At 37.7% G+C, this 25,866-nt stretch overlaps 1 protein-coding gene across 2 annotated transcripts in view; it reads right to left on the reverse strand.

Moving 5' to 3' along the window:
- Positions 1 to 8,626: 8,626 nt before the first annotated feature.
- cdh8 (cadherin 8) overlaps positions 8,627 to 25,866 on the reverse strand; it is a 136,234-nt gene continuing 118,994 nt past the window's right edge. The window contains exons 7-11 of one of the 2 annotated variants that reach the window (XM_053617414.1): positions 23,877 to 24,013; positions 18,600 to 18,721; positions 16,279 to 16,390; positions 10,903 to 11,154; positions 8,627 to 9,972 (exon numbers count right to left, since the gene is read on the reverse strand). In XM_053617414.1, the coding sequence (XP_053473389.1) occupies positions 9,479 to 9,972; positions 10,903 to 11,154; positions 16,279 to 16,390; positions 18,600 to 18,721; positions 23,877 to 24,013 (1,117 nt within the window). In that variant the 3' untranslated portion in view covers positions 8,627 to 9,478. Of the gene's footprint in view, positions 9,973 to 10,902; positions 11,155 to 12,853; positions 12,895 to 16,278; positions 16,391 to 18,599; positions 18,722 to 23,876; positions 24,014 to 25,866 lie in introns of those variants that run through there. The other variant, XM_053617413.1, reaches the window with a different exon arrangement.

The raw sequence follows: 25,866 nt of genomic DNA on the forward strand, positions 1-25,866 counted from the left end.
GGGAGGGGTTTCAGTTACATTGTGATGTATTTGGAGGGGTTTCTGGTATGACAATTTCTCAGGAGCCTACGTAATATTTAAACAAGTTCAGCATTTATACACGCTTAGCTTCCTCATAATATATTTTTTTTCAGCAAACTTTCTAGTTCCTTCCACATATCCCTGGATGATAACATCAGCATAACAGCTTCCATGACATATTCATGACATGGATGTGTCTTTATGCTGCAGAGATATGTCGTTTTATTTTCAGGATGTCTCGACTCCGGCTGTGTACTTAGAACCCACAGTTCTGCACAACTTAGCGTTTCCCCATCCCAGCTCATGGATGGCTCCATAATCAGCTTTTGGGAAAATGGCAGGACTGCAGTGAAGAAGTTAAAAGTTTTCTGATCATTTGTTATTGGATTGCTGCACTGTTCTCCATTCCTCTATTACTGAACCAATAAAGTATCTATCTATCTGGAATATAAACAGCCTCCCGCTGTATTCCCCATGTTCCCTTCCCATATGGTGCTGTAATAAATATTTAATCATGAGCCTACTTCTGCGTGATTGTAAATAGATTACTTATGCTTAATGCTGTTATTTTTTACATACTGCTTTCTCTCGCTCTCTCTCTCTCTCTCTCTCTTTCATTTTTCTGTCCTCTATCTTCTGGAACTCTGCAAATGAAAAGCCGCAGTGTGTTTATTTGTGACATTTGAAATGCGTTGCTCCTGGGCAGGGGGCCACAAACACACCAGGTTTCATTTTCCTGAAAATAATTCACTCCCATTACATCAACTTTGAATATTTCTCTCTTTAGTCACATGTCCGTAACTGGTAGTTCATTTATTGCACAATGTATTCCGCTTGATATCTTCAAACATCATTCATAGAAAATAACTATAATAATAGTTATAGTTATTTTCTATGAATGATGTAATAAAACATGCACCAGTGTGTTTAACTCCTACTGTACTGCAAAGCCGTTTACCAAGTACAGTGTCAGACACGATGTACATCTTATCTGTTTATAGCGGCGTTTAATATTGAGTGAAACAAGTTAGGTACGCTTCACTTAAGTAACTTAGCAGCTACAAACCGTCGTTCCCTCACCAGCCTCTCTTTTTTTCTCTCTCTTAAAGTTAATAAGACCAAAAAAATCCACAAATTGCCACGTTACCAAGAAACCACAACGCGTAAACTCCCCTGTCCTGAAGATCTCGGAATACTTAACGTTTGACTGTTACAAAGCGCTGACGCTGGAGACTCCTTTCTTCAAGAAAACTGTGAAAAGGTCCTTATCAATGAGCTGTCACTACAGAAAGGATCACGTATTATTGTAAAGACAGAAAGGACTTCTGTAGTAAGTAAGAAGTAAAAATGAAGTAGCTCTTCTGTGGGATCGGACCGGACGGGCTAACCTTCGCTTCCCAGGCGTATTGGGAGCCCATGTCCATGTCACCGGTTCACCGGTTGTCCTTCCTTGGACCACTTTCGTTAGGTACAATCCACTGCATACCAGGAACACCCCACAAGACCTGCCGTTATGGAGATACTCTGACAATTCAGCCCTTGTCAAAGTCACTCAGATCCTTACGCTTGCCCATTTTTCCTGCTTCCAACACGTCAACTTCGAGAACTGACTGTTCACCTGCTGCCTAATAAATAAATCCCCCCTCTACAGGTGCCTCTGTAACGAAAATCAGCGTTATTCGTTTCACTTTCCTGTGTGTTTTACTTATTTATAACTATATTTAACATTAAATTAACAGTTTTTTTTTCTGAATATCACACTCATCTTTGCACACGGAAAAAAAATGTTTATTATCGATTTCCTCTTTTGTACATTTAAACAAGGAGTTTTATCTCAGGCAAATTCCATCAAACAAATTATAAAATTCACAGGATCACAACGTGCTTTCAATTTGATTCAATTCGGTATAAATTAAGTCATAAAAAAAGGCACGGACACTAACTCCGCCCCAAGTATTGTTCATAACCCCACCCACAAACCCATCCCTAGACCCGCTCTGAGCCTTAACCTCTTAAACGTCATAACGTTTCATACTGTAAGAGCTGAGAAGTGCAAAACACTCCCAAAGAAACACTCTGAAAGAAAAGGCCCCGGTTTACTTTTTACAGGCTAGTTAAACACTTACTCACCCTTACTTCGAAAAGTTTTGTGACATTTACGTGACACGATTATTTTTAAATATGTGAACATTTCCCTAATAACTGTAACTTGTTAAATCCTCGTTATAAACGGCCCTTCTAGAAACGTCACACAGAGTTGACACGTGAATAATCTCCTGATTCATATATGAAATTTAGACATGTGGTATTTAGACACGTAAATTTCATACAGTTATGGCATGTAGTGCTCGTTTTCAATCACATGTTCATGTCATTTAAAAAAAAATGATTCATATATGTTCAGATGTTTTTACACACGATTCATTTATTTGCACGGATGTTTTATTATTATTATTTTTTTTATTGTACTCGATGTTCCAATTTAAAGGTATACCATGTTGAAAAGCGGTGTGTAAAACGCATGATCACATGTGAAATATGGTTTTTCAGTATGGCATTTTAGAAATCGTTTCATTTTTAATTCTGTTTTAATATATAGAACTTTTTATATCGTTATATCTTGTTCTCATGATCTACTTGTGATCTCTGATGTAAACTCTGACGTTCACTTGCTGTGTCTGTAAAGCAGTGAAATAAAGTGATGAGAAGTTGCACTGATGAGAGGTGTGTTATGTAAGAACAGGTGCTGGAGACATTGTGCTCTTCCGTTGTTGTCATTGTTTCTTCAATGTCAGATATGTGAATGGTAAAAAAAAAAAAAAAAAAAAAAAAAAAAAAAACCTTTTTATTTCCCTTTAGACAAGAACTGTCATTTGTACATCACTGAAGTGAAAATGAATCTCCACATCTGTTATCCTGCAGCTCTCTCTCTCTCTTTTTTTTTTATTCTGCTCAGTGGCACCTTTTTTAACTGAAAAGCAGCGCTTCTTTTGTTTCTTTCTTTCTGGAATGAAACGAGCTTTTAATCATTTAGCAGCTGCCCTTCGATCTTCTTTTACATTAACATTTAACAAGAGATGCATCACTGTTCTGCAGGGAGAACTTTATGCCTTATTCTACTTTAAAATGACATTAATGTTTTATACGCGAGGATGTGCGTCTTTATTATTTTTTTTTTCCCAGGCCTTCATACAGCGTTAATGACATTAGAATTGTATTTTATTTCATAACCTCCATCCTGCTGCATTGTCTGAACGAGAAACAATAACCAGTGATGTGATGTGTTCGATTATAGGAGTGTGTGTGTGTGTCTCTCTCTCTGTGTATGTGTGTTTGTGTACCTGCATTTGCACCTATAGATGTATATATTATATTTATTTTTTAGCTTAGAAATAAACCTAATAAACTCTTTAGTATCACTCGTGATGTACTTGAATGTAATTTTGTGTGTATATATATATATATATATATATATATATATATATATATATATATAATCAGTTATATAATATGCCTAATTGAAACTATATTATATCTTTTCATTTATGTTTATAAAAGTAAAATCAATACTGTCATGTTTTTTTTGGAGTTATTTCACGTTTTTATGCTTTCAAAATAAAATTTAATCTGTATTTGTTATTATAAAGTGTACTGGTCCATTATCTAAATGAGAACTTATAAATGTGTGTGTGTGTGTGTGTGTGTGTGTGTGTGTGTGTGTGTGTGAATAAGTAGCTATATAAATTCACTCTGTGTCAATAATCGACAAGATCAAGAACTTTTGTTATTCATGAAAAGACAGATGGCAGATAAGAGCGAGCAGAAATTCTAATCTTTCACTCGGATTAATGAAGAAAGTGACTCAGAGGCTCAGAAGATAAAATCACTCCTCTTTCTTTTTTGTCTTTTTTTTTTTTTAGATATTTTTGTACGGATGGTGGGGAAAGGGAATTGGCTTGTCCCTACGCTTCTGTTTTGTTTGGGAGCATGATGAGGGAGATGATTAACACACACAGAAAGAAAAAAAAAAAAAAAAAAAAACATTTCAGACTCCCCTAACACCCCCCTAGAGATTTTTTTTGAATTTCTGATACAAGCAGAACGCACTGCGACACGCAGATTAACCGGAGCATGTAGTCATAAAGAGATTTAGATTATAAATTCGAGATTAGATAGTGAGGGATCAGAAGGGACGTGAGAGAGAATAAAGCAGGAAGGATGGAAAATCAGATCAGTCGGAAGATTTAAAGGAGATTTAACGCAACAGTGAATTGTTGAACCTGAATGCAGGTGTGTTTTTCAAGTCGGTGAATGGACTGTTTTATATCAGTTTAAGTTTCTGTGCGTTTTTCTCATTCAGTCATGTATACGCGTATTAAACTGACTATTTGGGCTCGACGGTTTGGTGAAGAATCTCATTTACACATGTCTGAGGTTTGCTCCTTTTAGCGGAGAAGCTACAAAGATAATGTGCTTGAAGGTTGTTATTTGGACAGAAAAGTAAATAATATAAATGGATATCATTCCATTCTCTGATGCTGCACAATAAAAATGCTGAAATGTGCTTATAAAAGGATGAATAAAACACTCAAGTGGAAAATATTGTGCAAGAAAATGTCAAATAAAAGCGCAAATTCATCTCTACGGTATGCATTATGACGCCATTATATATTAAAAAAAAATATCTAAAGTTTGTACTGTTCTTTGTTTGTACGCAATATAGAATAATTAAATGTAATATATTTATTTGCAGAATTTTTTTTTTTTTCATTTTGAGGGATTTTGGAGGCAACGACGCAACACATAAAATGTGAAATGTATTACAAGTGCATTGTTTAATCTTTTTGCTCTAATCATTCCTGCAACTCCACCTCCATCGTCACTCTCGTCATCATCCTCACCTTCTCCCTGTAACACTGTGACCATCTCATCATCTTCCTCATCACTAAATACCACCTCGTCCTCACTCATCACTCATCACCCACTGACAGTGCTCCCTCCACTTCAGTAAACGCATCCACCGCTCACATAATACAATAATGCAATGGTTTTTTAACCTAATATATAAACAAAAGAATATATACAGTCAGGTATGTAAATATTTGGACATTTGACAAGGTAATTTGAGGATATTTACGTCCAAATCAAGTGACTGGTGTAGGAACTACAGGACTTTTCAGATGTGGTTGTATTTTTTTTTAGGGGTCAAAAGTAACTGGACACAATAACAATCATAAATTAAATGGTCATGGTTAATACTAAAAAAAAAAAACCTTTGCAGTCAGTGACTGCTTGAAGTCTGGAACTCATAAACATCACCAGATGCCTGGTTTCTTCTCTGGTGATCATTCTAACTGTTGCTCACATGTGTACAGCTACAGAATCTCATGCGTTTCTTATGGCTATATTTCTTTTATAAAGTTATTCAAAATACATCTTTACTTACCAATAGACACGCAGCAAACATTTTATCTCGATATTTATGACTGGAACTCTGCTTAAAACATCCATTTTCACTAGAGGAAAAATGGTGGATCCAGTGGATCACATGACCAGTCTTAGCATTTCTATTGGTTAGAATTGTGGCCACGCCTCTTGGTGAGGACTGGACTCAGAAAATTGATTGTTGCCACAAGCCAAAACCGCTCGTGTTCGTTGTACCATAAAAGAGATATATAAATATAAACAAACAAACAAACAAACAAACAAACATAGTACATGTATAATAATTATGTTGAAAATTAAAAGCAAGCATGCAGCTAAATATACAATTAATGAATAAATATTAAAAAATAAATAAACTATGCACAAATAAAATAGCGATAAAGATTTTTTGTAAAAAAAAATGTGTATAGTAATATAAAAAGACAGAAAATAAATAAATTGATAAATAAATAAAGAAATGGTGTCGATTTTTTTTTTTTACCTTATTATTAATATATTAATATAATAAATGTCCCACCACATGAATATTTATAAAAATATATTTCACAAAGTAGGAAACAATACATGGGTATCTTAGATTACAATACGCAGAGTAAATAATTCAACATACAAGTATATAAGCATTAAAGCACAGTAGAAAATATGATCTGCATGTGAGTCTGTCGTGAGGGTTCTACTGAAAACTGCCGTATAGAGGATCGGTAGAAACGGAGGAACGCACGCAGCTGTAGTGCCATTCGGAGATCTCCATGTGCAAGAGCTAACGTGCATAAACAAAATGTCCTCAAAGAAAGCTAAAGAATGTCAGCAGTGACTATGTACACGTCTCTTTTTTTTCCTCCTGTTTCTCTACTATCATACAGTGTGGAACATTACACACACGTCTGCAGTCTATGGGTTATGGTTTCTACATGACCGACGGGTTATACACAGATCCGCTGGACAGTCTGGGGGGTGGAGGGTTGGGGGTTGGGGGGGGGGGGTTGTGCTTGAAATGATCACTGGTACTCTGTATACAGTATATTCATATATACACACACAGTATCTCTTCTCCGTGGACTCACAGTCAGTGTCATGGACGCCGTTTTCACCTGATCATTTCACGAGTTTTGTAGCTGGATTGTCATGTTCACGTTTACACACCGCCAACACGAAGGTCTTACGGTATCCCGTGGCCAACGTTCTCATGTACCAGAGCGAACCGTCTTTAATAGTGTAAAGTATGTAGCAAGTAGAAAAACGTCCTGTGAAGCTAGCTAGCTTGTATCAGGAAGGATTACAGTGATGACTTCATGTATAAGGAGGGATTTTATGACGTAATCGATCAAGGCCAAGGTTCAGTTAGGTTTCCGTTATGGCGTAATTTATAAGGTGTGGTTTCCGTTATGATCTAAAATATAGGAAGACATAGGTAATATCAGGAAGAATGTATCAAGAGAGGTTTTGGTTATGAGAAATTTGGAGGAGGTATTGCAAGAGGTATCAGTTACGACAAAACTTTTAGGGTGGGGTTTCAATTATGACGGAATGTATAGGGATGGGTTTCAGGCATGACATCATGCACGAGGAGGGGTTTCAGCCATGATAAGATATATCAATCTGAATAAGAAGTGGTTTTAGTCGTGACATTGTGTTTAAGGAGGGGTTTTAGTCATGATATTAAATTTAAGAAGTAGTTTTAGTCATGATATTAAGTTTAAGAAGTAGTTTTAGTCATGACATCATGTTTAAGAAGTAGTTTTTGTCATGCCATTAAGTTTAAGAAGTAGTTTTAGTCATGACATTGTGTTTAAGAAGTAGTTTTAGTCATGACATTAAGTTTAAGAAGTAGTTTTAGTCATGACATTGTGTTTAAGAAGTAGTTTTAGTCATGACATTGTGTTTAAGAAGTAGTTTTAGTCATGGCATTGTGTTTAAGAAGTAGTTTTAGTCATGACATCATGTTTAAGAAGTAGTTTTAGTCATGACATTGTGTTTAAGAAGTAGTTTTAGTCATGGCATTGTGTTTAAGAAGTAGTTTTAGTCATGACATCATGTTTAAGAAGTAGTTTTAGTCATGACATTGTGTTTAAGAAGTAGTTTTAGTCATGACATTAAGTTTAAGAAGTAGTTTTAGTCATGACATTGTGTTTAAGAAGTAGTTTTAGTCATGACATTAAGTTTAAGAAGTAGTTTTAGTCATGACATTGTGTTTAAGAAGTAGTTTTAGTCATGACATTAAGTTTAAGAAGTAGTTTTAGTCATGACATTGTGTTTAAGAAGTAGTTTTAGTCATGACATCATGTTTAAGAAGTAGTTTTAGTCATGGCATTGTGTTTAAGAAGTAGTTTTAGTCATGGCATTGTGTTTAAGAAGTAGTTTTAGTCATGACATCATGTTTAAGAAGTAGTTTTAGTCATGACATTGTGTTTAAGAAGTAGTTTTAGTCATGACATTGTGTTTAAGAAGTAGTTTTAGTCATGACATCATGTTTAAGAAGTAGTTTTAGTCATGACATTGTGTTTAAGAAGTAGTTTTAGTCATGACATTAAGTTTAAGAAGTAGTTTTAGTCATGACATTGTGTTTAAGTAGTTTTAGTCATGACATTAAGTTTAAGAAGTAGTTTTAGTCATGACATTGTGTTTAAGGAGGGGTTTCAGTCGTGATTTAATATATTGGGACACATCTCAGTTATGATGTATTGCATTGGTAGGGGTTAAAGTTCTGACCTAACATATCGAAAGAGGTGTAATTTACCATGTTATCAGAAGGGGTTTCATGTATGATATATTGTTCGGGATGTCAGTCATGACGTTATATATTGAAAGGGTTTTTCATTGTCCAGTGTGTCTTTTGCGCACAGACGTGTTTACTCTTATATAACATCTGCTTAAATGGCATCTCAGACCTTCTGCAATCTTGTAATTCTCTTTTAAACAGGTTTAATTACAACTGCATTTTTACATGGATAACGGTGATCCAGATATATATATATATATGTATATATATATATATATATATATCTCTGATCCTCAAAACAAGAGGCATGGAATGACCAGGTGTAAACAGGATCGTTGTTGACGTCTGCATGGACTGCAGTACTGTATTTCTGATATTAGTGATTATAAAAAGAGCTTTTCTGTGACAAATGAAACAAAGCAGAAAAAGAGAAACCGAAATGACACCATATTTTTTTTTTTTATACCCGCAGCACAAAACAGACAATGAATATCCATATATTTATAAATCATACTACGCTAGTGAAGTAAACACGATTGATGTTTCCAAAAATGTTCAAATACAACCGTATTTAATGTTTGCTTCTGTAAAAAGAAGGCCTCGTTGTTTCTACATTTCTCTTTTTGTCTTCAGTCTGTTATAGGCTACTAATGTTCGAGTGTGAAACACACTAAGAGCGTGAATACAAACGTGGTGTATAAAGCAAGCCGCGAGGCTTTTCAGGAAATCCGGCCACTCGGTATCAAATGCTATCTCAACTAATATCTATTAAAGCCAATATTGTACACTTATCTCACCTTTAAACATACACACATACATTCAATATAGTAGACCATATATTGCTTTTTAGTCGATTTTGTAAGGTTCCTTTCTTCCTCGGATTGGCTGGATGATGTTAAGGAGACGTGTGGAACCATTTTGAGGCCTCGGAAGTTCATCCACATCTCTGAAACCTTTTCGTTTTCCGTCTTTCTCTTTACATGACCGACGAGAACCTACATTTCCGGTGGTCACAGTGAACAAACGACGAGCCAAAAACACTTAATCTAAAAGACTCCACAAGGATCAGTGACCTCCTACGACAGACACCGTGGTGGTGGTGAAGTTCAGCCCCTTTATGCACTTTGATGTGGATGACTAACCCTAGTATGTTTGTCTCTAACAGTTTCCAAAAAATAAAAATAAATAAAAAACAAAAAAGTTCCCGCCATTTTGAAACAGATGCGTTTTAATCGTGGTCTGGCGAGCACCATAATGCGAACATCATGAAGGTGAAAAAAAAAGAGGAATGCCTCAAGTTTCTTTGTCGCTCTCGCCCACCGAGTAGAGCTCTCCGAGTCTTCTAAACCGCGGGCCCCACTCTCTGAGATAATCGAAATTCTGGTCCGAATCTGACGAAGAAGTTTCCAGCGAGCTCAAAGATCCAGCCATCGATCCTCGACCTTCATAGCCGTAGATCTGGATGGAGTCGTACGGTGGTGCCGTCGGGTCGTTATCAGCCTCGTGGAGCCGGACGTTAATGAACTCGTCGATGTCGACGCCATTGGCCGCGGGTCTGAGTCCGGCGCGGATGCTGTAGCTCAGCTCGGGTTTGATGTCTTTGCGAGGCAGGAAGCCGTTGATGCCGTCGGGGTTCTGCAGAGTGGCGATGTCGAACGCCTCCGTGTCCTCCTCGCCGCCGCCCTCGTCGTCGTACGTGATGATGTTCTCACGAACGTCCTCCTCGTCTTTGATGATCAGCGGTTCACTCTTGTGCCGCCGCAGAGTCACGAACAGAACCACGATCACTAGAAAGACACAAGTTAACAAACCAGATTTAGATAAACTAAACTATGCTGCACTCACTGACTCTTTATTGACGTACTATATTTACGGTGACGTTAATACTTCAGGCATGAAATGAAATCCATCCATCCATCCATCCATCCAGTTCCCAAACCACTGACATCCTATACAGGGTCACGGAGGAGCCAGGAGCCTATACCACTAAACCTGGGGGTACACTATCTGTCTCACACACACACACACACATTCACACACTACAGATAATTTAGAGATCCCAATCAGCATACGACACATGACTTTGGACTGGGAGAGGAAACCAGAGAACCCGGAGGAAACCCCCGAAGCATGGAGAGAACATGCAAACTCCATGCACATACAGCAGAGGTAGGATTCGAGCCGCCAACCCCAGAGGTGCTACCAACTAAGCCACCGTGCCCCATCCATGACCGCCCCCATTTTATTAAATATTGTAAATAAATAATGTAAACTATTTACTTCTTCTCCATTTTCATTAGTTCATATGCTTAAGCAATCACAACAATCTTACATTGCTAGGGACTTTTGTTTATTAGCTTGTTTAAGTTAACTGTTCAGGTTTTCGTAATTTTTATGCGGCATTTCTAAACATTCCTTTACTGTTGATACAAATATTTCTGAAATGTTATTATTCCAGCATGTTTATCAAAACTGAATTGAATCGAAATAAATAATTGCTCACAGAGAATTGAACATTAGCGACGTAGCTGCAATTAAACTAACAGCTAAATAGCACCCCCTTCAGGATTCCGCTGTCATGTCGAGACATTATAAAAGGGTTAATAAAAACAAACTTGTTACACTGATGTGACATTTCAACCTGTGCATCGATACATCACATCACGTCAGTGAAATAATTAAACACGACACATGTGGAGGATTTGAGAAGCTCGTACCCAGCAGTAGGATGATGCAGGCGAGGATGGCGATCAGCGCCCCCATGCTGAGGCCGATGGGCAGGACGAAGGCCTCGACGTTACACGACTGAACCACGCCGTCTTTACTGCAGCCGCACACTCGGATGGTCAGCGTGTTGGTACTGCTCATCGGCGGATCTCCGTCGTCGCTCACCACGATGGGCAGCAGGTACACTTCCTGTTTCTGACGGCGAAACGAGTCGTGCTTCGCCAAGATGCTGATGGAATTGTCTGAGGAGTGAAAAAAAAAAACTTAATGAAGATGTATTGGATATATACATTATAATTCAATAATAATATTAATAATCACGTGCACTTTTTGTCTTTTGGGACAAAATTAATTATTTTTAAATCTTTTTTTTTTCCAGAGACTTTACTTAAAATGGATTTATTTCTTAGCTAGCTAGCATGACAGGAGTTCTAAAAGCATTTTAAGCATTTTTTAATTATTCATAAAACGTTCGGAAATAATCACTGGCTAGTTCACAAACGCTAGCTTGACAGTATTTCCTGAGAGGAATTCAAGCCATACAGTACGTTTTCTTCTTCGCTATCTAGCTCGATAACAAGAGCTAACCTGACAGGATTTGTCAAGATTTTTAAGTCATATACATGTTCATGCTAATGATAAAATAAGCTAATCTAAAACTCTGAGAGGATTTTTATTACGTCGTATATTTAATATATGCAGAACATTCACTTCTAAAACTAGCGTGCTAGCTAATATAAGTGACCTTGACAGGACAGCAGAGGATTTTTAAGTCATATGTATAAAATGTTCACAATATTTATAAGTAAATCTCGCTAGCTAGCTAATGTGAAACTCTGAAATGATTTTTAAAAAAAAAAGTTATATTAAGCATTAAATATTCAGAATATTCACTTCTAATGCAAGCTTGCTAACTAACGTGCTAACATGGCGGGATTTCTGAGAGGATATAGTGTATGATTTTGTAATGTTCACTGCTAACGCTAGCTAATATAAGTTAACCCTGGTCGAGTGCGTCACAAAAGCACTTTTATGGGCCCGGTCCTTAGAAATGTTCATAAATTGCTATAAAATCAGAAGGGAACCTGGAACAACAGGACAGAACATTACAAAGCGCAAAACCCAGAAGGAGGCTTAAGAAAGTAAATAAATTAGATTTGTTCTCAGTGCTTTTGTAGAATATTTGCTAGAGGCAGGACAATAAAACTCTGATCCTTGTGGAAATGTATTGCGTGAGGGGGGAAAAAAGGAAAAGAAGCGGAGTAAAGTTCTCCAGCTTCTTCAGTGTGTCTCGGTGTTCATTATCTACTTCCTCATCATCTCTTCGCTTCATATTTGTACTTTATACTCCCGCACGAATCTCCCGCGAACCACAGATGGGTTTCTAATCGTCTAATAGTCTCAAACGTATTCCGTACGTTCACGGGAGAGAAACGGAATAAAGCAGGTGGGAAGAGAAAAGCTTGGAGGTGCCGTGAACATGGAGATAATGCAGCGATGAGTGGAATAAATGAGCTCCGGAAATGACTTTTTTCATCACGAAAGCCTTCCTCGGGTCTCAAACGCATCACCTTTATGTGAAAACAAAGTGCGTCCCCGAGCAAGTTTTCCTGCGGCGCGTTAATACTCGCTGATGGAGAATCCGCCACAGATTTCATTTAAGTTAATAAACACGTTAATGAAAAATACAAAGGTGACGCTTTTGTGTCTCTCTCTAATATCACAAAAGCAATTATTTTTCAAATACTTTCCTTCGCTTTATCATTTTAATTACACAAACGTTTCCGGCTTTATTGTTTTCCGTAAAGCACGGAGGAAGAAAAACTGGCAGGCGGAATTTTCTTTTCTTGTTTTAACAGAGCTAATCTTCAATTATTTCCAAACTCTCCGTATGCTAATGTCTCTGTTTGTACTTCGGTTCACAATTAGTTTCTTTTGCACCGCGTTCGTTTCTCCGACAGCAGCGCGGGTTTATATCGACTCTCTCGTCATGACGTGTTACCGTTTCTATAGCAACAGCTCGTTCACAGGGACGTGGTGAGGTCTTCGTGTTACGTCACATGTTAAAATGTGTTTATGTAACGTGAGGAAGGAGTCTCCAGTGTCAGCGCTTTGTAACAGTCACAGATAAAGCTGTAACTTTAAGGACAGAGGAGGTTTTTTTGAAAAAAAATTAAAATAAAAAATGACAAGCTGCAGATTTTTTGTCTTATTAATGTCAAGAAAGAGAAAACAGAGAGGTGGTTCTTCTTCTTCCTCTTCTTCCTCTTCTTCCTTTTATTATTATTACATTAGTGTATTTTTCTTTGTAGAAAGCCAAAATATAAACCATCTCTCATTCTCCTGATAGTTGAATAGTAAAAATAATTTTTACTTTTAAATCATTTCCACGTGTTTTTATTGGCATTATTGAACTTTTTGAAATTCGACTAGCTTCATTTTTTGCTTGACACTGTCATGTCGAGTCTTTGATATCTATCTATGACCATTTTTACCACAAACCCCTGGAGGCCCTTAGCGCCTCAGGCTCACTGTAAAAACACGCTGACCTTACATCTGCTCTTCAGCACACTCTGAGATAAAATGACCTTTAGAAAGGAAAGATTTTTATTTTTTTTATTATTTTATTTCATTCTGGAAACCATTGAAACGTGTTCATCAGCTACGGTTCTGACGATTTGCATTATTATATTTTACTATTATTACTGATCACCATCTTGTCTTTATCCATACACTGATCTCTACACGTCAGACAAAGACACACAGTTCAGCCAGCGTTTTCAACCCTTCTGCATTTCTATTTGCGTAGAAATATCCGATACGGATGTTGTTTTTGTTTCAGGCTCCGAGCCGACGCCGAATCCGTGGCCTGGATGTTTTCATGGTCGCTGATTTCTGATGTTCGTGTCCTCATAATCTTCCGTAATAACACGGCGTGTATCTACACTGTAATCATTCCTCACCTAGTAATTACAGTTTTAAGCATTATCTAATCATTACCTTTGGCCTCACTGTGGCAGAGCATTATTAAACTTTCCCAGAATTTGAGCGCTGAATGAAACAGGAAATCACTGCCGTCTGCTGCTCTATTCTTAATCAACACTGTATTGAAGTGCGAGGTCAAAGGTCAATTTCTTCATAACGCGGCTGAACAGCGGCTGACCAGAAAAAATTCCCCGGACTCGTGCTCCATTTTCTCTCTTCTTCAGATCTCCTGCAAAAGCACACAGTCTACATCTTCTCTTTTTCACACAGGAAGAGGGCGTCATTATTGATTATTATTATTATTATTATTATTTTATTTATTTATCATTTTAATGGCACTAAGCTTCCATTTTTTCCTCTTAGGATGGACGTATATTCCGGTATTTTTAGAGAGGAAAGACAGAAGTGTTGTTGTCCTATATTTTAGAAAGAAAGCCAGAAAGCCAAGTGCTTCTTTTTTTTTGTTTGTTTTTTACTTTCCTTCTAAGGAAGCTTCCGATTTTGTTCTTTTCCCTAAAACTTTAAAGCATACGACCTTTTATTTTCCACCATTTTTAATGTTCTTCTATCTTTCTCTTCTTTCTCTTTCTTTAAGGCAGGGACGTCTCTCTTTTACTTCCTTTCCCCCCTTTTCTTTTAGGACACAGCTTCTATTGTCTTTCTTTTCTTTTTGAAAATGTTTCATTCATTCCTTTTCAGAAGGAAACACCTTTGTTTAACGGGGTGAAGTGTCTTTTTTTTCTCTCCTTTCAGGTGGAAGAGCCTTTTCTGGACGATGACTACCCTTTTCCTTCTTTTAGGATGGAATGTCTTTCTTTCAGGGATAGAAAAATTTCCATCATGCTTTCTTTTAAAGGGGGGAGTTAAATTTTTACCTCCTTTATTTTCTATTTTTCTCTCCTTTCAGCTGGACGAGCTTGCCTTTTCTTTTCTTTGTTTTGCTTTATTTTAGAAGAGACACTTCTTTCTGAAACATGACTTCCTTTTTCCTTCCTTTAAATCATGGAATGTTTTCGTTGTTGTTGTTGTTGTTGTTGTTGTTGTTGTTTTAGGGGAGGAGTCTTCCTCTTTTAGAGGAGAAGCTGGTTTTCCGTTTCTTTTCTGTTTCTAGCATGCTTGTATTTTAGTTGTCCTTTTTTCCCCCTCTGGTTATGGAGCAGGGATTTTCTTAAGCTGAAGTCATTACAGACAGAAGGAATCGAGTCCTAAACATCAGGGCTTTTTGGAGTAGAGTGGGTTTTTCTGCGCGCGTAACCTACACTAAGCCGTCTTGCTGCTAAATGACACGAGACACAGAGCTCACCAAAGCAATCATGGTATTTAGCAAACAAATTTAGAGCCATCTGTCACAGCACCACGGCTCTATACGATCAACCACGCTGAGCTGAACCTCAGACGCTCAGTAGAAGCACGGCTCGGATGCCGTTCGTTTGCTCTCTTTCAAAATGCACTGGAGAGTAAAAAGTAAAAGCTGAGGTCCAGGCTAACACACAGCTGCTAACTAACCAGCTAGTTAGTAGTGTAACTAACGAATACACTAATTCCCCCAGATCTCCCCTCCAGACACAACAAAGCCACACGGCATCTGTGATGTTCTGTCCGTTCTACACGCATAAAAATAAAAGCAAACACAATTCGGCTATTCTTGAATAACGGTTCGGTTCCGCGTCAGGAATAACGAGATTTACACCACAGCGCTGTTGAATTCTGGATTCTGATTGGTCAGAAGGTGTTGATTACTTCTCTAGTACAGAGATACCCTCTCTTTCTATCTGTCTTACTCTCTGTCTCTGTCTCTCTGTGTCCCTTGGTCTCTCTTTCTGTCTGCCCCTCTCTCTGTCTTTATCTCTATACAGTATCCCTCTCTCTCTATCTATTTTACTCTCTGTCTCTCTCTCTCTCTCTTTCTCTCTCTCACGCTTTGCCTCTGTGTCTCCGTCTCTCTCTATGTCCTTCTCTCTTTCAAATTCAAATGAGCTTTATTGACATGGCTGTTATACCACAATGTTGCCAAAGCATCCAATAATAACCATTTAGTATATTTTAAAACATTTAAAGCATTAAAAATAAATAAATAAAATAAACATATACGGGCACATATACAAAAAAAAGAAAAGACTTTCTTTCTCTGTCTCTCATTTCCCTTGCTCTCATTCTGTCTCTCGATCTCTCTGCCCTTTATCTGTCTTTCTCTATCTATATCCATCTCTCTGCCTCTCTCTTTCCACCTATCTCTCTCTTTCTTTTTCTGTCCCTCTTTCTCTCGCTCTCTCTTTCTGTCTGTCCCCCTCCGTCTTTCTCTCTAGGTCTTTCTCTCTATACATTCTCTCTCTCTCTCTCTCTCTCTCTCTCTGCATGTGTGTGTTCTGTTTATTTCTCACCTAAGTTGTTTTTAATGGTGAAGTTCGGGTTGTTCAGCATCTCCAGTCTGTAGTGGAACATGTGTCCTTGAGCCGGATTGTCTCTGTCCACAGCACTGATGGTCTGGATCACCTGTACACACACACACACACACACACACACACACACACACACACACAGATGAGTCCTCACTCATAAAGACAGCAGCCCATAAAGGATGAAAAATTCTTTCCATTCACTTCTGAAACCCGAGACCTTTATCCACGCACCACGTGCTGTCATTCTCACATTTATCCCCTCGTCCTTCTCCGTCCATAAATCTGCCAGAGCGGTTCAGCACAAACCGTTTCTCTTCATGATGGACGGCTCGTTCAAAGTTAGGAACCTGACACAATGCTTGTCCTTGTTATTTCACAGAATAGAAAAACCTGACAATGGACGCAGAAAGTGAGTCGCTGAGTGTGAGGGAAAGTGAATGATGCTGAATTTTGAGATATCTAAAGGACGCTTTGTCCTGAACTTGATGCTGAGGCCGTAGACCTTTCTCCTTCTGCTCTGCTATCAGGTCCAATTTGGAATCAGAAAAAAAGGTCCCAAACTGGACCTTTCAGACGGTTGTTACTCAGGTGAGACCCTCAAGGGTAGATCTTCAGACCATTCAAGATTCCTTCTAAATTGAACTCTGGTGCGTTTATGCCTTAAAACAAGGGCAGATTTGATCGAATTCAGCAATTGCAAACAATTCAAGAGAGAGCGCGTGCACGAGAGAGAGAGAGAGAGAGAGAGAGAGGTGGTCCGAGGCTGCTTCAAAACAAAATGTAAAGCACTTTTAACAATAGACATTGTCACGAAGAGGTTTAGATCTCTAATATACAAGCCAGAGGCGACTGTGTCGAGGAAAAACTTCTTGAGACTACATGAGGAAGAGGCATTGACAGGAAACAGACTCAAAGGGGAATCTGATAACAGATAGTGGGATTATAAATCATTACGCCAATATTAAGTCAAAAGTTACGTCAATATTTATGCAGGGAAAGCTCCTGGTATTCAGAGTCGGGTTACGCAGATACTTTAGCAGATTTTCTGAGCTCCACAATCAGATTATTTAAATCACTTGTGTGTAGTTCACACCTCCAAGGTTGCCAGATATTTCTTGAGTAGAAGCATCAGAGATGGGGTTTTTCAACAGCGTCTAGACCACCACCTTTAAACGCAAGCACTTGCTTAAACCAGGGGGGAAAAAATCAGGGATAGAAAATGCAGACTGGAGAAGAAAAATGTTTTTTTTTTTTCCTTTGCTGTCAAATGTAATATGCTGTAACATAAAAACAATAGTGAGAAGGAAATAAATAAATAAATCTAACGGGTGCCCAGTAGAGGACGTATTGGCAATAAATTGCTGCATGAATCTTTAACTTTGATTAGCTAGGTTGCTTTAGGTTTCTGAAAGTTTCCTGGGATGGTGCAAACACAGATAATACTGCTTTAGTGTACTGAATGAAACCTTGTGTGTGTGTGTGTGTTGTTGCTAAAACAGTTTTACTGTATTCCTGTGAAAAGTTCAGGTTCGTATCTGGTGCCTCACCAGAGATAATCGACTCTAAAGTGAGACTCGAACTCTTCTCATTATGAATTGACCCTAAAACTGGAACTGTGAGCAATCTTGAACAAGGACTAAGGTTATTTGGACTAAGGTTCTAAGTCTAAGGAACACAAATGTGCAAAATGCTTTTATAGAGATCACGTTTTGTTCCAAGGAGCTAGGACCGTCCTGAGCCGAGATACTGAAGTGTCTGTAAACAGCTGTATAACCAACATTTGTTGCGTGCCATGACACAAAGATCGTAACCAAGTAAAAAAAAAATATTATAAAATATACAACTGGTGATTTTGCAATGTCAATACATAGAGGGAATCAGTAAAAAAAATAAAAAAAAGAAGAAAAACAGTCGAGCAACCTGCATTGGACCACTTGAGATGGGAATAAGACATATTAAATGCATGGTCACATGCTTTCACGGAGATGTCCGTGTGTTTTCTCGCTTTTTTGAGTCACGTCGAACTCAGCATTATTTTCAGACATAAAAATGTCCATAGGTTATGAAAGCAATAAACTACAGCTCATGATTTGGATTGGAATTAGAGCCAGTTTACTTTCACCTTTAACCTTTTATCCATTCGAGTGTCTCTGAAATGAAAACTCTTTGTTTTGTTTAGGTTTTTTTCTGCATGGGAAACCTAGCCAGGATAAGCTAGATGAAGCAATTCAACACGATGAACACGTCATTAAAAGCACAATGAAAGCGAACACCACAGACATGGAGGATCGACGATGTCTTACCTGACCGGGTTTGCCGTTTTCGCAAAGAAAGGCTTCGTACTCGGTGGGAAATTCAGGAGCGTTGTCGTTTATATCCAGCACTCGGATCGCCACTATCGCTCGGGAGATCTGGCTGTGGTTCCCTAAAACAACACACAAGAAATGAAAACAGAAATCAGAAGGATACGATGTAAATCTACTGTTCAGGGCAGAAAAATAAATAAACATTACATGTACACATGATTTAGACATGCACATATGATGCTAAACTGGTAGCTATAGGGCCTCGTTCATTGTTAGAAACATTGATCTCACTGCTGTAGTTTGAAACCAAAGAAACTTCAGACGACAAGCATGGTTTCGATGACTACGTGCTTGTGTTCAGGATATATATATATATATATATATATATATATATATATATATATATATATATATATATATATGCAATCAAAATTATTCAAACCCCATTGCAAATCCTGAGGAATCTTAGCCCATTTTTCTTCAAACCGCCTTCTTCAAATCCCACCAGAGATTTTCTATGGGGTTCAAGTCAGGTGACTGTGACGGTCCTGTAGAATGTTCCAGGACTTCTTCTGCAACCAAGCCTTGGTGGAATTTGAGGTACGCTTGGGATCATTGTCCTGTTGGAAGGTCCAATGACGCCCAAGCTTCAGCTTCCTCACAGACGGCGTGATGTTTTCTCCTAGGATTTCCTGATACTTCACTGAATCCATCTCGCCTTCCACACGCTGCAGGTTCCAGTGCCAGAGGATGAAGAGCAGCCGCAGAGCATCACCGAGCCTCCACCATGCTCGACTGTGGACAGAGTGTTCTTTCTTCATTCTTCTTCCTCCAGACGTACCGCTGATCCATCGTGCCGAAAAGTTCCAGTTTTGTTTCTTCGCTCCACAGAACAGAATCCCAAAACTTCTGTGGATTATTTATATGATTTTGAGCGACTTTTCTTGTGCTTTTGGGTCAGTAGTGGTGAACGTCTTGGAGTTCTGGCATGGAAACCTTCTGCGTTTAGTACACACCTTACTGTGCTCACTGAAACCTCAGTGCCTGTTACACCAGGTCTTGCTGCAGGTCTTTTACAGTCACTCGAGGGTTTTTCACAACCTGCCTTCTCACAAACCTGCTTGCAGCCGTTGATATCTTCCTTTTACTGCCCCCGTCCAGGTATTTCATACATTTTCTACCCCTAGCCAGTTCAGGTATTTCATGTGTTCCAGCTCAAACACACCTGGAGCAACTAATGAAGCCCTTGATTAGTTGAGCCTTGAGACAACACCTGTTTCTCATATGTGTGCTGTTGTGAGGGATTCTATTCAGGGGAGTGAATAATTTTGAAAGTGAAGAAATCATTATAATTTGCATTTTCAGTTGAATTTGGGGAAAACACTTGAAGCAATTCATTGTGTTGAACTATTTCAACTGCTTTTGTTTGATTTGTTCATCGCGACCAGCTGAAAGTCTGTACATTTTGACAATAAACCTGATTTGCAATGTGGGTCAAATCATTTTGAGTGCAACTGTATATATGTGTGTGTATATAAGTTTGGTGGTATATAAGTGAAAGGGGATAGATTATTATTATTATTATTATTATTATTATTATTATTATTATTATTATTATTATTATTATTATTATTGCAGCTGGACACCCAGTAAATAATTTCTGTCTATTTTCCTCTTTCACATTAAGATGCATCTCATCAGTCCGAGAAGTTCCACTTCATCAACTATGCAAACCAGGACTGTGATTAAAAACCTTGATCCTATTTCATGAGCTTTTAAAAGTTCCCTGCACACACACACACACACACACACACACACACATGTTTTATACATAAGGTTAAAAACTCTGAATATTTATGAAATGCTGGCAACTGAATTCTAAGAAGAAAATAAAAGACAGTTTAATTAGATTAGGTTTTGATTAGACTTATTCCTTCACTGTGGCTAATTTAAAGTCCCTTTTGAGGACCATGTAAATGATTGGATTTAATCAGTGTTGCACCCACTGACTTTTATCGCAATTATCATTTCGCGTTGGCCTTTGGCATGCCTACAGCTGCTTTTAGAACTGGTTCCTTGAGACCCGAGTTAATAAAGCACGCAACGCATGGAGCTAAATTGCAGACGGCGTCTAAGTGAAATTAGAGGGGAATCATCAAGCTTTAAATGTCACACAAATGAAAGAACGTGTTAACAATGCTACTTCCAGGAATGAAATTCTCTCTAAAAGTGCGTTTGCTTAGCAAATTTCAGCAAGTCACCGGTAAATGACTGGATTTGAGTCACACAGCGAGTGTCTTTGTAATGATCGCGTTTTATTGCGTTTTGACTCCGTAAAGTGAGGAGCTGATAAAGCGCCACACGCAGCTTATTATCGTTAAAGAAATGCACAAGCGTTGTCAACATCACGTGAAAAAAAGTGTGTAATCGTTGATACGGTGAAGTTTTCTGTAAGGAGAAAGGTATTTATTTAACGTGTATGGAAGGAGTCTCCAGTGCCAGCGCTGCGTAACAGCCAGAGATAAAGCGGTGACTTTATGTTTTCGAAAAACGTGTATATTTCGTCTTATTTCGAGAAGAAAGGGAGGCTGGTGAACTGTTTATAGCTGCTAGAAATCGTAAGTAAGTTCCAGAACATTAAATAACTATAAATAGGTCAAATATAGAACGTTCATTATTTAAATGATGGACTTTGGGGAGGGAACAGTGACTCCATTTCTTCATACCACTCCATCACTAATTATCTGCACCACACACAGCGTTTCTTTTTTATTTATATTTATTCATTGAAGTAAATGCCAGAAGAAGGAACATCATTTTTGTTTCTCTCTCAAAAGTTTATCTACGAGTTTAGTTGCTTTTTTGTTTCTTTTGTCCCAAAGTCCATGGGTTTTTTGGTTCAATGCCTGTAATAAGGCCTGCGTTTAACACAAGCTGAAGATATTTTCACATTTTATTCTACGATATAAAATACATCAGTAATCCCTCATTCGTGATTATTTTAAACTTTTACGTATCTAAAACTTGGTCACTAAGAAATGGGACTACGGAGGTTGTCAGGGACGTTAAACGTCAGCACGCTGAACAGGAAAACTCATCTACTACAGCCTCGTTGTGTTTATACTCACACTCTCGCAAACCATTCCAACTCAAACTTTCTACAAAACTTGTAGATTCATCAATTTATAATATTTTCAAATTGTAGCGCTATTTACTTCAGTATTCACTTGTATTTAGGCGTCAACATTCATTTGTGAAGATTATCTTGATGAACAAAGCGTGTAAGAATCATAAACCAAACGCCAATGTAAAACCTTTTGTTGGCTTTTTGTTGCGGGAACCAGGGTGACGCTGAGGTCAGGGCTGGCCTACAAAAATACCTCATTTATACCGCACTCAATATTTATAATAGTTTCCTTTTTTTTTTTTTTTTCTTTTACCAAACCAAATGGAAGCTACATTGTTAATGCTAACAAAATTGTAGCTCAAGTGAAGACATTACGATATTAATAAAAAATGTGTAAAACTTTTTTTTGTAAAAAAAAAAACTTTATTTTGATGGTGTGTAGATGAGGGATGTGTCATTAAATGTTAAAATATATTCAAAAAAAAAAAAAAAACAAGGACTGGAGTATAAATATGTTTTCTAATTCTATTCTGTCCCGAATTTGTGCCAGCACAGACATGAGAAAGTGCACGGGTGTCGTATCTGCAGAAACAGACTGTTTAAACAGCTTTCTTTGTCACTGAGGAATATAAGACATTAAACACTTTACGCTCGGGATCCGCTGTTAATTGTACCGAGCAGTGTTTAATCTGTATGTGTGTGTGTATGAGAGAGAGAGCGAGAGAGAGAGCGAGAGAGAGAGAGAGAGAGAGAGAGAGAGAGAGAGAGAGAGAGACCACATAACTTCGGAATAATTATCCCACTGCGCCTCCAGATGTGAATATGAGTGCATATATAAGAGATATATTCGGTATCTATCTATCTATCTATCTATCTATCTATCTATCTATCTATCTATCTCTCCCTCTCTCTCTCTCTCTCTCTCTCTCTCTCTATATATATATATATATATATATATATATATATATATATATATATATATATATATATATGAGATATATGCGCTATATATGAGATATATGAGATATGAGATATATGTGAATATGAGATATATAAGATATGAGATATGAGATATATAAGATATGAGATATGAGATATATGAGATATGAGATACATGTGAATGAGATATATGAGATATATGTGAATATGAGATATATAAGATATGAGATATGAGATACATGTGAATGAGATATATGAGATATATGTGAATATGAGATATATAAGATATGAGATATGAGATATATGAGATATGAGATACATGTGAATGAGATATATGAGATATATGTGAATATGAGATATATAAGATATGAGATATGAGATACATGTGAATATGAGATATATGAGATATATAAGATATGAGATATGAGATACATGTGAATATGAGATATGAGATATATGTGAATATGAGATATATGAGATATGAGATATATGTGAATATGAGATAAATGTAAATATGAGATACAGACCTGCATCACGTTCTGAAAGGAAATAATGGGAATGTTTCATTGTTTTGTCTTAAGGTAGAGTTTCATGAAAACACTTTGGCCAGAAGAGTAAAACTGAAGTGCCATCTAATGTCTTTTACATTTGCATTCAAATTACAATTATTCAAATATTCCCTATTCAGCTGAAACATTAGCTTATCTGTGTATAAATTTAGGTAGAAAAAAATAATAATTCATTCATTGGTTTGAAACGTTTCAGATTCTTTATTTCAACACAGTAATTACATTGTTTTCGTGTATGTACATGTACAGTACTGTATGTGGAGCTTACTTTACACAGTAACCAGTTACTTTTATTTATTTATGTTGGATCATTTCAATTACATGGAACCTGTCCATGTTAATATGTTAATATCGTAATTGAAGACTCTTATTTATTTATATAATATATTTATATATTAAAAAAAAACATTTTTTTATATATTAATGAGATATCTGTTGTACCTCTAAGCCGTCACTGTGGTGATCTGACATTGCTGGCATAATTAAATTCAGCTTAATTCATTAATTAATTTGCTTATTCATTCATCTATTAGCATGATGTCTGTTTATGGCTGTCACTGTATTGCTGTTGTAATTAAGTTCAGCATTTATTTATTTGTTTATTTATTTATTTTAAAGTCAAATTAAAATGTCACTTACGGACTTCTGTAGCCGTCACGGTGATGTTGTGCCACGTATCGGTCTCTCTGTCCAGCGGTTTGGCTAACGTGATCTTCCCGTCGTCCACATGGATATTGAACTGCCTCTCCAGATCTGTGTGCCGATCGATCGAGTACCTGTCAGGAGAGAGAGAGCGAGAGAGAGAGTGGGGAAGAAAAGAGCAGAGAGCTAAATGAAATGTGCATTCACTTCACGTCTAACCAAATAAAGGCGCGGCTCACATGCTTCACTTAATGCCCTGCTATCCATCAGCCGATTCCTGTAGGTTAGAATATGGTAAAATCAGCAGGGCCTTAATAATCCGCTCTGAAGATGAGTGATGGTGGGCATGGACATTAACGCCGCAGCGGGGATGACATCTGAAATGTTTTGCACTGCATGTCATCATGGAAGAGCATTAATTTGAGTTATTATTACCTGCACCGCCTCGTGGCGTGCTTACACGCTAAACTTACAGCAGGCTGCAATGAAAATTTCAAACACTGCCAAAGCACCTTTCAGTATTTCCTTCATACCAACAATCTGACGTAGACAAGTCATGAACTACACAGTGCACTCATATCAAACTGACTGCACGTTGTATAAAATGCTTGTATAAAACACTCTGCCAGGTTAACTTAGCTTTTTTAGCTGGCTAACAAAAATCTATAATATTCCCACTAAATCATTTCCATATATGGACTTAAACACTTGGCTATATTTCCTTTTTTGGCCTTTACTCGGCCATTTCATGTCATTGGCGAGTATGGACTCAAAGACACGCCTTTTTTTTTCTTTACACCTCTCCCACATACAGACATAGACATAGCAAATACACGCTAGTTTACTAGTAGGTAGCTTCCGAGCTAGCAAAGCTAGCAAAGTTGTCTCCACATATGGACTCAAAGACTTGTCTACATTTCCTTCTTTCCTTCTATGTCATGAGGATAAATGGACCATTTTTTGATCTTTAAGCCACACCCACACATAGACATGCAAATATATTTTAGTTTACTAATAGTTAGAGATCCCGTTAGCTTAAACACGCACATGAGAATACGTGATTTTCAAATGCCCCATATCACTAATATTTGCTAACTTTGCTAGCTGCGTTAGTAACTACTAGTAACCACCTTACGTGCTTTTCTATATGTGGGCGTGGCTGAATGAGCAAAATATGGGTGTGTGTTTAAAATCATATTTGCTAATGACATTGCCCCAGTTTGGGCCTCAAGTAAAGAGCACTGAAGTAAATACAGCTGAGTCTTTGACTCCTTTATATGGAAATGATTTTGCTAATTTTGCTAGCTAGGTAGCATTACTAATAAACTAGCTTGTATTTGCATGTCTACTTAAAGGCCAAAAAAAATGATGTGTGTTTGTGTCCATGTGTTCTTCTGACGTTTCCCCGGGTTGGGCATCAAATAAAGAGCATAGAAGAAAATGTAGCTGTGCCTTTGAGTCAATATATGGAGATGTCTCCAAGTGGGTGTGGCAAGGGAGTTGTGGGTGTGTCTTTGAGCTAGCTAACCAGCAAAATTCTGTTTATTCTGCTTTGAAGGGTATGTTTCAGGTTTTATTTTCTAAAATGATACGTCATGATGTCTGCGTATCGCTAAGTTTCACCATATCGATCCTCACCGATTTGCTAACTCTGTGGAGAATCTGCATTCACAGCTGTCAATCATTTCATCAGGGCGTGGCCACAGGGCACGGTCAAATTCTTTCACGAATCATCTGGATATAATATCGCTGAATATTAACGATGTTTCAGATTTAATTGTCACGATGCGTTATTACACTGATATATATCGTCACATACGTGTGCATGCACTTAACCGCAGTGTCGTGATACCTTCGAGGCTGAAAGTGTCGGTCAAGAAAAACTCACACACACACACACACACAAACACACACACACACCTGGGAGCACTCTCCAGGTGGCTGAGCGGTTTTCAGTCAGGCTCTGACAGTTTTCACGTATCACAGA

This window comes from Ictalurus furcatus, chromosome 27 (genome assembly GCF_023375685.1).
Source record: "Ictalurus furcatus strain D&B chromosome 27, Billie_1.0, whole genome shotgun sequence".
NCBI classification, from domain to species: domain Eukaryota; kingdom Metazoa; phylum Chordata; class Actinopteri; order Siluriformes; family Ictaluridae; genus Ictalurus; species Ictalurus furcatus.